This window comes from Calidris pugnax, unplaced genomic scaffold (genome assembly GCF_001431845.1).
Source record: "Calidris pugnax isolate Ruff unplaced genomic scaffold, ASM143184v1 scaffold318, whole genome shotgun sequence".
NCBI lineage: Eukaryota > Metazoa > Chordata > Aves > Charadriiformes > Scolopacidae > Calidris > Calidris pugnax.
Genome location: NW_015091062.1, coordinates 85,615 through 98,399, shown reverse-complemented (window position 1 = coordinate 98,399; position 12,785 = coordinate 85,615). Strand labels below are relative to the sequence as shown.

Here is a 12,785-nt window from a genome sequence, read left to right as displayed (position 1 = left end):
ATACATATTTGATAATTGAAGTAGTAGTTATGTTTAATCATCCAGATTGTTACAGTATGACACCCGTGGCTTACAGGGTGTCTTTATACCCCAAAGTTCTTTCGCTATGACTACAAATATATTTTCTCAGTAGACCTTGTTTCTAAGGACAGTAGTTGCAACACACCGTTTGAGAGAATTCCTGGATTCCAGACATGAAACGTTTTCTGGAAACGATCTAGTAACAGTAATAAGTAGCATGACCTCAGCAAGAGAATTTGTTCTGTGGGTGTTGAAGAACATCACATCATTAGTATTAAATCATCCTGTAGCTGAATACTTGTCATATACAATCTTGTCTAAATACTGTTGTTCCTGTCTTCTCACTTCTCACAGAGCTTACTGTGGATTTTTTACCTGTGAATCAGTTAAAAGAGTTCCAAAGGATGTAGTGAGTTCATAGTCACCTATCAAAAACACCATTGTTGAACTGTAGTTTGATTCATGCTTGATTTGAGATCTGCTATTAGCAGTGAGCTGCCTGTCTCAGTTTCACTCTTTACACTTTTACACAAAGACAGCATACATCTTAAATTCCTCCTGCAGTGATAGCTGACTTCTGTCACGTAGATTAGTACGTTCCGGTTTCCCAACCGTATCAAGGAAATCAAAACTTATTTGCTCATTAGACATTAGAAAGCACTGGCCTTTACTTTAAATAAAACTTACGTTTACTTTGTCTTCAAGCTTACTTCTGTTTAACAGAGAGAATATTTTGCATTAGTATGTGCCTATGCACAAACTGAGATAAGTACATATTGAAAAAAAAATACCTCTAAATAACTCTCATGCTTACTGTAAATTAAGGCACATTCTGGTACGGCTTAAATATGATTTCTTAAGCATATTAACATCACTTAAGATCGAAGTGAGCTGTATTTGCACATTCACTGAACCTTACTTCTAATTTTTTTGTTAAGAAAATATTATGGTCATGGATAACCAAGTCTGTGTCCAGATTTACTCATCTCATAGCGAAGTTAATCAGGCCAATGGAGATAAAAAGATTTCATTTACAAGTAAATAATCACAACTTCTTACTATGGAGACAGTCATTTTATGTGGACTGCCTATATGCACACTCCCTCTCTTCGAGTGCTTCCCTAACCAATGCACAGTTCACACTGTTCTACAGATATACTTCTGAAAAGTTGATGTTTAGAATCTGTCAAGGAAACCCAAACCCACTCCTTTATTTTTCTCTTGAGTCTTAGCATTTTGAGATTTTAAAGACTACAAGCACCATATTATTTTTACTGGTAACTGTTCACAGGTTTGAAAGTTTTCAAATGAGCTTATTCTGTAGTATTGAAAGGGTAAAAATGTCACGTCTGCAAATGTCATACTAAGGTAGGATTCCCACTTATCTGTGTGAAAGGCAGATAGAAAATTATCCTGAGGAACTGTGTTTGAACCTATAGCGAAAAGAATGATTTACAGCTTATGTGGGATAAACATTGAAATACAAATAATTTAAAAGGAAATCCTTCCTCTATTATCCTATGTTACCTTTGCCATTTTTTTACTCATTCTTCTGAAAACAGTAAATAATAATGCTAGATTAAAAGGTGTTTTGGTTTAATATTTTAACCACAGATAAATATCTCTAACTCTGAATGCAGCCTATGATAACATTAGGACCACCTTGTATACTTGCTGAAAGTGAGCAAGTACACCAAAAGTTTGCACACATTTTTGTTAATTAATTGCAAGCTTACTTTGATTTTAATGAAATATATATTTACAGAATTAAAAAATGAGTGCGGAAAATGGAATAATGTCATTTGATTTCTACTGAAGTAACAATAGCCTTCTCTGTAATAAGAAAAAATGTTCTTGTCATTATTTTCTTCTTGTTCTAGTAACAGTCATGTAGTACTTAGCCACTCTGAGTTTTGGACCCCTGTCTTATCCACTCTAAAGTAAGAAATAAAAGGGACCATTAAATACAAACTTACGTAGAGCCAAGTAGCCACTTTGTAAATAAAACTTCACTGTTCATTCAGGGTAATACTGTACTTCGTAAGCAGCACACCAGTTTGAAGGTAGATGTGAATGCTAACCTTTTAAAAGTATTTGATGTAAAAGGGAGTTGTTTATATCAGTACTTGGATATACACATCCCTTTTCAAGTCAATTTAATTTATCAAATCTTTAGGACGGTGAAGTTTATTCAAGTAGGATCTTGTTTGCTCGTATTTACTAAACTTTTTTTATAAACAGTTTACAGCTTTATAGTTTTCCATAAAATGATTTAATTTCAAACAACTGAAGTATGATTTAACTAGAAAAAATGTTTTTTAAAGCACTTTTTTTTATTCTGTATTTGACTAACAGAACTACTGTACTTAATAGCCGGCTTTTTTCTGTAACTTTCAGGTGAATTTAGAGCAATGCCATAATTGAAGTAGTTCCATAAAGAAAGGCTTTTTTTGGAAGTAGATAATACAACTTTTGCAGTTTGAATAACATCCATGAACTGTCAGAGTTCAGGCAGTATTTACCCTCTTACTTTCAGTCCGACATTACAGAATTACAGGTCATGCCAGGTTAGGTTTGTTTATCTTTATTTGTCCTTATTTGAGTTTGTCATTGTGTTTGAAACACTGTGCTTAGTTCAGAGCTGGTTACTACAGGAGTGCAGAGATGGGAGCAGGGGAAACGAAGCAGGTGACCTCTGACAGAAAGTGTTGGAACAAAGCGCCTTTAGGTGTCCTTTGTAAGAGAGAGTTGTGATTCCTTCATGATTCTGGTAGCTCATTAGGCTTTTTCTGGTTTCTTGAACAAAGTAACCCATAATAGTGCATAGCTTCAATTTATAATGCTATCTAGGTTATTTGTAAAATGGTGTTTTTCTCCCTCTCTCAGGCCTCATTAGAATCAGTCTTTAATGGTTAGACCATGTTGATTGCTCATAGACATACTGAGTTCAATTAGCACAACAAAAGTTTTCATCCTCTGATGTTTCTAATCAGTGATTTTCCAGGAAAAATGTTTGCTGTTTCTTAGTGTATTGTCTTTATGCTTCTGCTGTTCTAGCAGGTAAGATAATTCTGGTTTTCATGTATTTTCTACCTGTTGCCTTCTAAATGGTAAGTTCCAGCATGGAATTTCATTAGACTACTCCTGTTTTCATCCACAGTCATTAATTAGTACACTAAATAAGCACAGTTGCAAAATCAGTATTTAAAACTAAAGTTAACTTTTCAAGGCAAAATGTTTTGCTTTGCTTTTAGCCAGTTCCTTACGCTGCACACCTTCCAGTCCTTCTACTAACTTCTCCAGTATCTCTCTTCTCCAGCATAATAACACGTGTTGCTTTACCAAATGGTATTGAAGTGTCACCAAGTTATAAATGCTGCAGCATTTATTTACCAAACAAAGGTATCTGACTGCTCTGACACAACATACCTGTAGTTCCTATACACATACTTATAGATAAACCTATATTACACTTTATTTCATTTTTTTGCCTCCCTTAGTTCCTGAAAATATCTTGGGTCTTACTGAAATGCATGTGTGTTCAGCTTGCCTTATTTTGTCCAAATCCAACATAGATATATATATATATATATATATATTGTGTTGGCTGTTCTGTCTTCACCAAGTGCTGCTTCCTGACTTGTTAGCAGCAATTTTTTAACTGATGAAATTGAGTTAACAATGAAATTGAGTTAACGCCGCTTTCAGAATCCTGAAGTCTGTTCTGGTGTCCCTGAGTAAAGAAGTCTTTTGGAATTACAAGTTTGAGGGATTTGTTTTGTGTCCCTTTAATCAAGTTAGATCTTTCTCCTGAAAACCAGAATATTAGCCAAAGGGTGCACCCAAAAGACTAAAATACCATGTTCTATTCCATCTTTCTTGTGCTGACCACAGATGACCTCACTACCTCTTTTTTGTTCTATTTTTTTTACTCAAGTAGCTGGGAGAACTTTTTTTTTCCTTACCAAGGTCTGACTTGACTTTTCATATTATCCTTTCTATTATAGTTTCTGACCTCCAAGGCATAGATTTCTTTTCTGATCTTTTTTGTTTTCTTTGAAGGCTGCCTTTCATTCCAAGCGTCTCTTGTGACATAAGCATTCCTGCTAATTTTTTTACCTTTCCTATTACAATCTTTTCTTGTGAGTGTAACTGTAGTTGCCATTTGAGAATGACAGTGGTCTCCCATACGTCCCGTCTCATGTCTGCCTGAATGATTCCTTGTGCATCCCAGGAAACTGAAGAGCAATTCAGATCATACAGAGGTCAACCCTTATTGGGTGACCAGCTTAAATTGCCACTTGGCCTCCCTTCCTTCAGGGTCACCCATGTAGGCATCAACACTTGAAGTTCCTTATGTTGACCGGAGTCTTTCACTGCCTCCACTGTGCTTTAACCACTAGCACTTAACAGCCCTGGCTGTTGATTACAGGAGAAAGAGTTAAATTCAGCAAGTGGTTCAAATCTTAGGGGTGACTGTATTACAGACAACTGGTTGTTAGTTACATGTAAGTGATGTTGCTGTTTCATTTTAAGTGTTTCTGCTATGGTGCATAGTTAACTTTTGTGTTCATTAACTTTTCCACACTCATAGACAGCGCTGCGTCACTCACTTGCATTGCTGTCACGTGTTCTCCTGGCAGAGCCTCATGCAAGTAGAAATGAGGAAAAACTATAATCGTTAATTTGTTAAAACATGAACTTAAAGTTGGCATTCCTGACAGTCTTCGTTTTCTAAGGTGGCGTAGCTTTAGGTATAAAACAATTTTCAGGATGACTGTAGCTGGCAAGATTTTATGTGGTGAGTGACTGATTACTTTTGAAGGTAAATTTCAGATGAATTCTGTCAACAATGATAAATTGCTCATTGTTCATTGCAGTCTACCAGTCAAGTTAAGCTAATGCAACTACAACATGCTGCAATTTTTAAGAATACCAATGACTGGTTTTGCAGATTATTTTACATTGTGCCAAAGCCCTGTCAGGATGGATTCCAATTTCATTTTTCCAAAATAGTTAATAAAACCGAAATCCGTGTAAATCTAAACCACCAAAATATTTTAAAATGTAAAGCTTATATTCTTTTACTTCATCAGCTAGACGTACATTTAAATTATATGCTTGTTTTGTGCATTTCCTGATTACTTAGAACATATGCTGCAAAAGCTTATCTGAAGTGAATATATAAGCAGTGTACAAAAAGTTCATTGAAATGTGTGCCTTTATCAGTTTGCTTTCACATAATTGAACTTTATGAAACTTAAGAAATTATTTCCACTTTGACTCTTCTGTTTTATAATAAAAATCTTTCTGTCTTAAAAGTAATGTATATCTTTTATGTTGATTTGCAAACTTCACAGTCAAAACATTCCTACTGCATATATATGTGTGTGAGGTTTTTTTTAATTAACTATTTTTAGGGAACCAATAAGAGCAAGACAGCAAAGAAATGTCCAGGTCAGCTGAATATGGTATTTGTTTACCCCTGCAGAAAAGGAATGTAAAACATTTTATGGCTACTTAAGGATATTGATAAGAATAAATCATAGGACGTCCCTTTTTATCTCATCAGTCTTTTTACCTTCAGATCTCTCATGAATCAGAGTTCAGCTGAGTCAGAAGTTGTGTTAAATGAGAAGTTTCTAAAGCTATTTGTTTCAACAGGCAATAGAAGAAAACCCTTTCTTCTTGGTTTACTTCTTGATTGTCACTGTTCTCATACATACGTTTTCCTACCTTTCTGATAAACATTTTTGGTAAGCAAGAGATACTGATCAACTTTTTGTTGTTAAAACAGACTTCATCAGTGGTGCTGTGCAGATTGACAGGACTGTTTCTGGTTTTTTGGGAATAGGCAGTCATTTGTAGGAACTCTAGAAAATTGCAGAAGAATTTCTGTAAAGTTGTAGTTTGTAAGCAACATCATAATTTTTAGTCCTAGATTTTTCTTGCTTTACAGAAGGCTATCTCTTTTTGCTATCTGTATAGAAATTTTTACTTCAAACACTCAAGTGATAGAAATGTTTTGATACAAATTGTTCTATAAGATGGTAGGATTGTATTCATTGGGCTTTGCTTATTTGCTGTTTCAGTTCATAGTTTTGTCACCTCTTCTCATGGCTTTAACAAGTTAGACTCCCTAGAGCATGATACCATCATAATAGACATGAATTCTGAGTTAATTATTTTTTCCAGGTTTAATACATTACTGTATGTATTTAATAACTTCAAAGTTCTGTCATAGCAGTAGCTCAATAAAGAATGCTAAATCTTGAGTGTGTCAGTCATGTATCACTAAATTTAGCACATACTCTGAACCCATTTTCTGCTAGCTATAATTGACAGATAGCCCTGAGTTTTTGACATCACTGTTTCTGAAAAATAATGCTTCCCTCAGCAAAAGCTGAAAATTATTAAAAGAAATATGAAAAGAAATATTAAGTGTTATGCCCTGAGTAACTATATCCTGGGGACTGTGTTTGTACATGCTAAGAGCAGAATGCAGTCAATGTTGATTTCTCTTGTTGGATTCCTAACAAATTTGTTCAGTTCTGTTACCTATTGAGTTGTACGTTAGAATAATCCCATATTAGAATAATCTCTAATTTTCCTTAGAAAATATATTCTCATCTTTTTCTTTCTTTTTTTCTTTTTCTTTTTGTGAAATCAGCATTCTACAGGTCCCTTTTGGGGGGACATTTGATAAAAAAACATTTTCAGGTCAATTCAATCATATCTGTTAAATAGTTTCTTTATACATATCTATTTTATATAAATATGTATTTATGCATACACACAAAATGTATTTCTTCAGCATGAATTGTATTTTTCAGCCTAAGGAGGCTGTGCCCTTTTCTTTGCTCCTTTTAGGAATTGTCTTGTAACTTTCAATCTTCATTTTATTTGCTTTTAATGTGTTGTGGTATCTATGGGTCTACAGAAATGCAGCCATAGTTCACTATTCCAGTATCCATGATATTTTTCTTGTCTTGGAAGCTGTCAATGGTACTTAATACTCACTTCAGTTAAAGCATTCTATCTTTAATTGAAGACCATAAGCTAAAAAAAAAAGAGAAATAGTATCCTCACTGGTAGAGAATAAAAATATATATGTACTTATTTTTTTAGTACAGTTTTTACTGGTTACTGTTTACACTTCTGCTTTACTTTCATTCTATTTTTATATTTATTGCTGCTACAATTTTGAGACAGCAAGTTGTAACTGAAAGTAGTACTAAAAGTGAGGGGAGAATATGCATAAAACCATACTTGGATTGAATATGGTAGACAGAATGCAAGAAACATGGAATTAGAAGTAAGCAGAAAAATAAATTTATTTATAACCATTTGTTGCATGATAATGTATGTCTTTTGGAATAATTATTGTTTTGTGTTGCTTTGGGTAAAGAACAGAGGGTAATTCAGCTGTGCAAACCACAAAACGTTTGCCTGTCTTTTCTAAACTTCATATTACATCAGTTGTCATCTTGCTTTTTATTGCTGCAAGGCTAGCCCCTTGCTACCAAAGTCTATTGTCCTGGTTCTGAGTAGTTTCCATCCACGCATTCTGTTATGTATTTTGTGGATTCTGCCTGGTGAATCCAGCCTCTGAAGTCAATTCTGCCAAAAGCACCTCCGCTGTAGAGGGAGGAAAGGTACCCTGTAGCCACAGCTTCTCTGATCAGCGCTAAGGTATTTGCTCTGTCTCTTCATCTGATGGTGTAAACCAGCAAAGGCCCACAAACCTTGTTGTGGGGCAGGTGACGCTGGGTCGTTTCTTGGTGTAGCCAAATGATATGCCACCATTTTGCAAAAAACATAGTTTTTGAAAGATCATCTTCCTAACAGTAAGGTGTAAGAATTACAGGGTCCTTGTTGAATATTCAGTATAAATGCCCAGCTCTGAGAAAATGAGTTGTTTAGGCTCTCAAGCTGGGTTTAGTTGATTTTATTTGTTTTAAGCCCTATTCCAAACAGTTTTCTGTAGTGTTTCTTCTGATTTTATATCAGTAAGCCTCCTGAAATAAATTAAAGCCTTGAATTCACTCCAAGGTTACTTGTTATATTTAGTAAGTTAAGCTGTATGTCCTTGGACAAGGAAAGGGAAAATTTTGCCCAAAAGATATATCCAGTCTTCCTTGAACTGATAAAAGCATCTTGACATCCTATTTATAAATTACAGTATGCATCATATATGTGAATATTTTTTTAAATAACTGTGTTTATTAGTTTATGCTGTAATTTGCATACTGCAGTTTCTTTTTAAGTATAACACGTTAAATATTTGTAACATTATGTAAACATTACAATATTTTCCTCACATCCGTATTCTAATACAAATGCCCTATGAAAGACTATTCATTTTTTAAAAATCAATTATTATTTATGTTTTTGCTATAAATTAATCTGTAATATCAGAACCAAGAAAGAGATAATGAGGGTGCAGATTTAACCTTATTTTGAAGTGATTAGATTTTGGGAAAGAGGGAAATTTTGGGAAAGAGGGAAATTTTATACAATGTGACTTAAAAATTCATCCAGTATGTTAAAGGAGTTTGGTTGGTATTTAAGTGTTCTTATCAAACTCTTAGCTCTCAATTATTATTTTCCTTGTCTTGAAACAGAGTACACTGATGGTATTTTGATAATGAAAGGCTGTCAGGCATCACATTAGCTTCTACATGTTCTATCCCTGTCCATGTGATTTGCAGCAGCTTAAAATATTGCCTTGTGAGTCTTTTTGCATGGCTTAATGTTTCCCTCACACAATCAAGAGGAAGTAACCATGATAAATGAGCATTGAATAAACAGGTTCAAGATAAGAATTTTTATTTGAGTTTAAAATTGTTCTGTTTCCTGTTTTCCTTTGTTCTCAAGGGAATAGGCTTTGTTGCAAAACAAGGGTCGGTAATGTCAGAACTCTTGGAAACTTGCATTTTTTGAGTTTCTAGTTTTACCTGAGTTTTGTATCACATGCCTGGCATAAACTGAATTATTTCTTTGTTCTAATAGTTGCACAACATGAGGCACTTAAAGCCCTCTAAAGGTACCAATAGCTGTTTCACTTTTCATTGCACAGACTTCTCTGGTAATTATTTTAAATAATTAAATTATTATTTTAAATTCTTTTACAGATTCCTTACAGCCTTTCCTGGAAGCCTGCAGTACTGAATCCTTCTTCCGTAGTTGCTCTATATTGCTTCGAAGTTCTAAGCTCGATATTCAAATTTTGGAAAAGCTCTGTGCTATACTGCAAAAACTCTCCAGAATAAAGTAATCCTTTACTACCATTACTCTGTTAGTTATTCCTAGATCAGACAAGTTGGGGACCTTTATCTTTCTCCCTTTTCAAAAAGTCATCTCGATTTTGCTCTACCATAGACAATGCTGGACTCTGTTAGCAGTTAAATTTAAACTGTTTGTGTCACAGATGTGTAAGACAAGCCTCTCAATTTGCTTATAAGTCTAGTTCAATTTATAGAATGCAAACTAAAAAAAACCTAAACAACGACACACCAAAAACCTAGCATAAAGAGGAAATATTCCTTATGTATGCAGATAACAAGAATGCTTGGAAGAGAACCCTTCTTTTTTTTCCCCTTGACCTTCAGTTTTACTCAGGTACTTGGTAATAATCTCCTTTGAAAATTTAGCCTCATCTGTGACTTGCATTCAAGTTTCATCAGTTTTCATTTCCTTCAAAACCAAAATTTAAAGTCTTGGACCATTTAAGTCCTTTTGGGATTGTTAATCTTTATAAAATATGTTCCCCTTGCTTATTGATTATTAGTTTACTGTAGCAAAAATCTTCATCATATCAGGAGTAATGTGCTACTGAGCTCCATTGGTGCATTACTTAATGGGATTGTTAATTACACTGGAAATATACAAAAAGTAAAATTTGCTCAGAAATCCTAATTTTGATTATTTATTTATTTATTGTTTGGGGAATCTTATTTCACATTACTGAAATCCTGCTGTAGCCTTTCCTTGAGCTTTCATTATACTACACGTAATTACTACATACTCAAGTCAAATGATAGTTTTTGGTGATTTTTGCCAAGATTTTTCTCACCATGGTTCGATAACCTTCTGCTTAGAGACATTATATGCAATGTAGAAGAATTCTGTGAAACTCCCAATATTAAATTTCATTAAAACATAATTTTCTGCGGAATCTTTAATGTTTAGATGAAAACTGTCAATTTTCAATTGACAATTATTCTATGTAAAATCTTTTGCAGAAGCAATAAGAAGATGTTTGAATTGTTTGCTCTTCACCAAATGATCCAGGAACTACATAGGACTACAGATCCGGATCATGCTTTCCTCTGTATCAACCTCAATTCAATTCTGTTGAATTTGGGATTATCAAGGAATAACTCTCTTACCTCCAGTCTAAGTACGAGTCACTAACACTATATTTCAACCTAATTATTGTTTGTATAATTTATACCAAGTGCCTATGTTACTTGAAATTTGTAATTTTTTTTTTTTTACTGTTTTCTATAAATAAATTAAGCAGAACCTCAGTACTGTATAAATTACTCTGTATCATGTGAAATCTCATTGATATTCCCCTCACTTACAAACAGGAAAGTGAAAAATTGTGTAATGTGCTAAATGGCTTTCTTCAATACTTTTAAAAGAAGTGAAATAATGCTACTGTTTTCAGTAAGTTATGCTATCTAAGGAATTGGATCCGTTGAGTATGCAGATCAGAAATACCAACCTTTCCTAATAGGTATGAATCTTGGTGATCTTTGACTCCTCAGAGAGTTTTATAAATTCATATATTTATGTTATGGTTGATAAGTAACAGGTATCTTGTGAAGTTATCTTTTGAGATCATTACAGTTTTAATGATTAAAACCAGATTTTAATTTAACATAACTAGATGTGTTGAATGAGAAATTTTTTGTTGTTGTTTTGATTTCAGAATGTCTTAATGTTTATTTGATTTTTCCTGTATTTATGTAACATTTAGTATTTTATCCTGTTTTGTATGAATTTCTAGTGTAACTTTGGGTTGCAATATCTCTGGAAATGTAAATAAAAGAATTTCTTAAAATACCTGGCAATAGTAATCTCTAATGTAAATTATTGTTTTTTATTGTTTCTGCTGTTTTTTATGTTAATTTGCAATACAATCCACATTTGGTCTTTTAGTACCCACATTAGTGAGTGTGATTAATATATTTTTTGTCTGTCACAGCTTGGTGTTCAGAAGTTCTTACACATAGGAAATAGGATACTTTTTAAAAATTCAGCTCAGACTTCCATTTCGGATTTGTACTCTACTGAAAGTCTCTAATTGTAAAATTGAAACTGCAGTTAAAATTTAAAGATCCACTGTATGTTAGTCTCTGACTAACACTGGCAGTCAGTATAAAACTTCAGAGAGGTTTACTTCTCCTTTTCATACATTTTTTTCTTGGTTTTCCTTTGTATTTTTTACCAGAAGTCTTTGAACTGAGGCTTTGAAGTTGAATTTTAACTGCAAATATTTTTCTAGCAATTTGACTTACATTTCTGACAAGCTTTCCTGTGAAAGGAGTCTGCACCAGATTTGGCACCAAGTATGTCTGGAAGAGAGAGCAAGCAGTCTGTGCTCTTTGGGCAGGAAACCAATTCTACGTAATTTTTAAGTAACACTAATCATAGCTAAAAGCTCTTGCTGACAACGGATTATGTTCTGGAATAAGTATTTCTTCATCTGTAGTTTTCTTTTTCTGTCAGATTTACCAGCAGTGCAAAAGCTCACATATACCTTTGGCTGGAGACAAAATCCTCTTATTTAGGAGGTGTGTCCTCATGTGCTGCTCCATCCACTTGGTCATTAAAAATACTAGAAAATTAATAGGCCAAAAGAAAGCTGTAGAAAGTTTTTTAGGTTTCCTATATCCACAGGAAAGTTGATTATGCTCTTGGCTTTCAGCCTTCACCACTGTTGTTTGGTAGATTAAAAATCTTCCTTGTGGTACCAATTTAACACGGTGTGTTCATTTAGTAATGGCAAAGTTAATGGGGTAAAAGAGACACATAGAGTGTGGTGTAGCTTCTACTGTTGGTCCCTTGTGGTTTATATGCAGTGGTGTTTACAATCTGAAAAGATGAATCACTGTTAATTTCAAGTTTTGATCATCTAGAATGTTTCTGTTAAAATGCAGATTTTTTTTTTTTTAATCTGCTAAATATTAATGTAATTAAATTGATGAACTGAGGGTGAGATGAATGATTTTGATCTTAAGTAAATTTTAACTGAGTTGTGAATAAAAATACAAGATCTTAATTTCACATTCATATTACAGTAAACATAAAAATGTATCAGAAATAAATAAATGAATTGTGCAAATGAATATGAAGTGTTTTGTGAAGAATAGATGCTAAAATTAAGCATTGGAATGGGCTGTCCAGGGAAGTGGTTGAGGCACCATCCCTGGAGGTGTTCAAAAGACGGGTTGACATAGTGCTTCGTGACGTGGTTTAGTGATGGTTTTTTATCAAAGTCAGGTTGATGGTTGACTAGATGATCTTAAAGGTTGCTTCCAACCTAGACAATTCTGTGGTTCTATAATATAAATAAAAAAACTATAGTAAAGTTCCAAAATGTGCATGTACTTTTTGGCTCAGGGTAATAATTCTTGGTTAAAAAAAAGGAAAATCAAAAATACACTCTAGTAGAGTCATATGGAGGCTACACTTGCGATGGTAGAAATGAATTTTTTGTAAGCCCATTGTTGACAAGACAACTTATAGCAGTT

General features: G+C 33.8%; 1 protein-coding gene across 1 annotated transcript in view; it reads left to right on the top strand.

The window, feature by feature from the left end:
• CCDC138 (coiled-coil domain containing 138) overlaps positions 1-11,094 on the top strand; it is a 38,981-nt gene extending 27,887 nt beyond the window's left edge. The window contains exons 13-14 of the mRNA XM_014956695.1: positions 9,156-9,294; positions 10,266-11,094. Coding sequence (XP_014812181.1) covers positions 9,156-9,294; positions 10,266-10,437 — 311 coding nt within the window. The 3' untranslated portion in view covers positions 10,438-11,094. The remainder of the gene's footprint in view (positions 1-9,155; positions 9,295-10,265) is intronic.
• Positions 11,095-12,785: the final 1,691 nt, after the last annotated feature.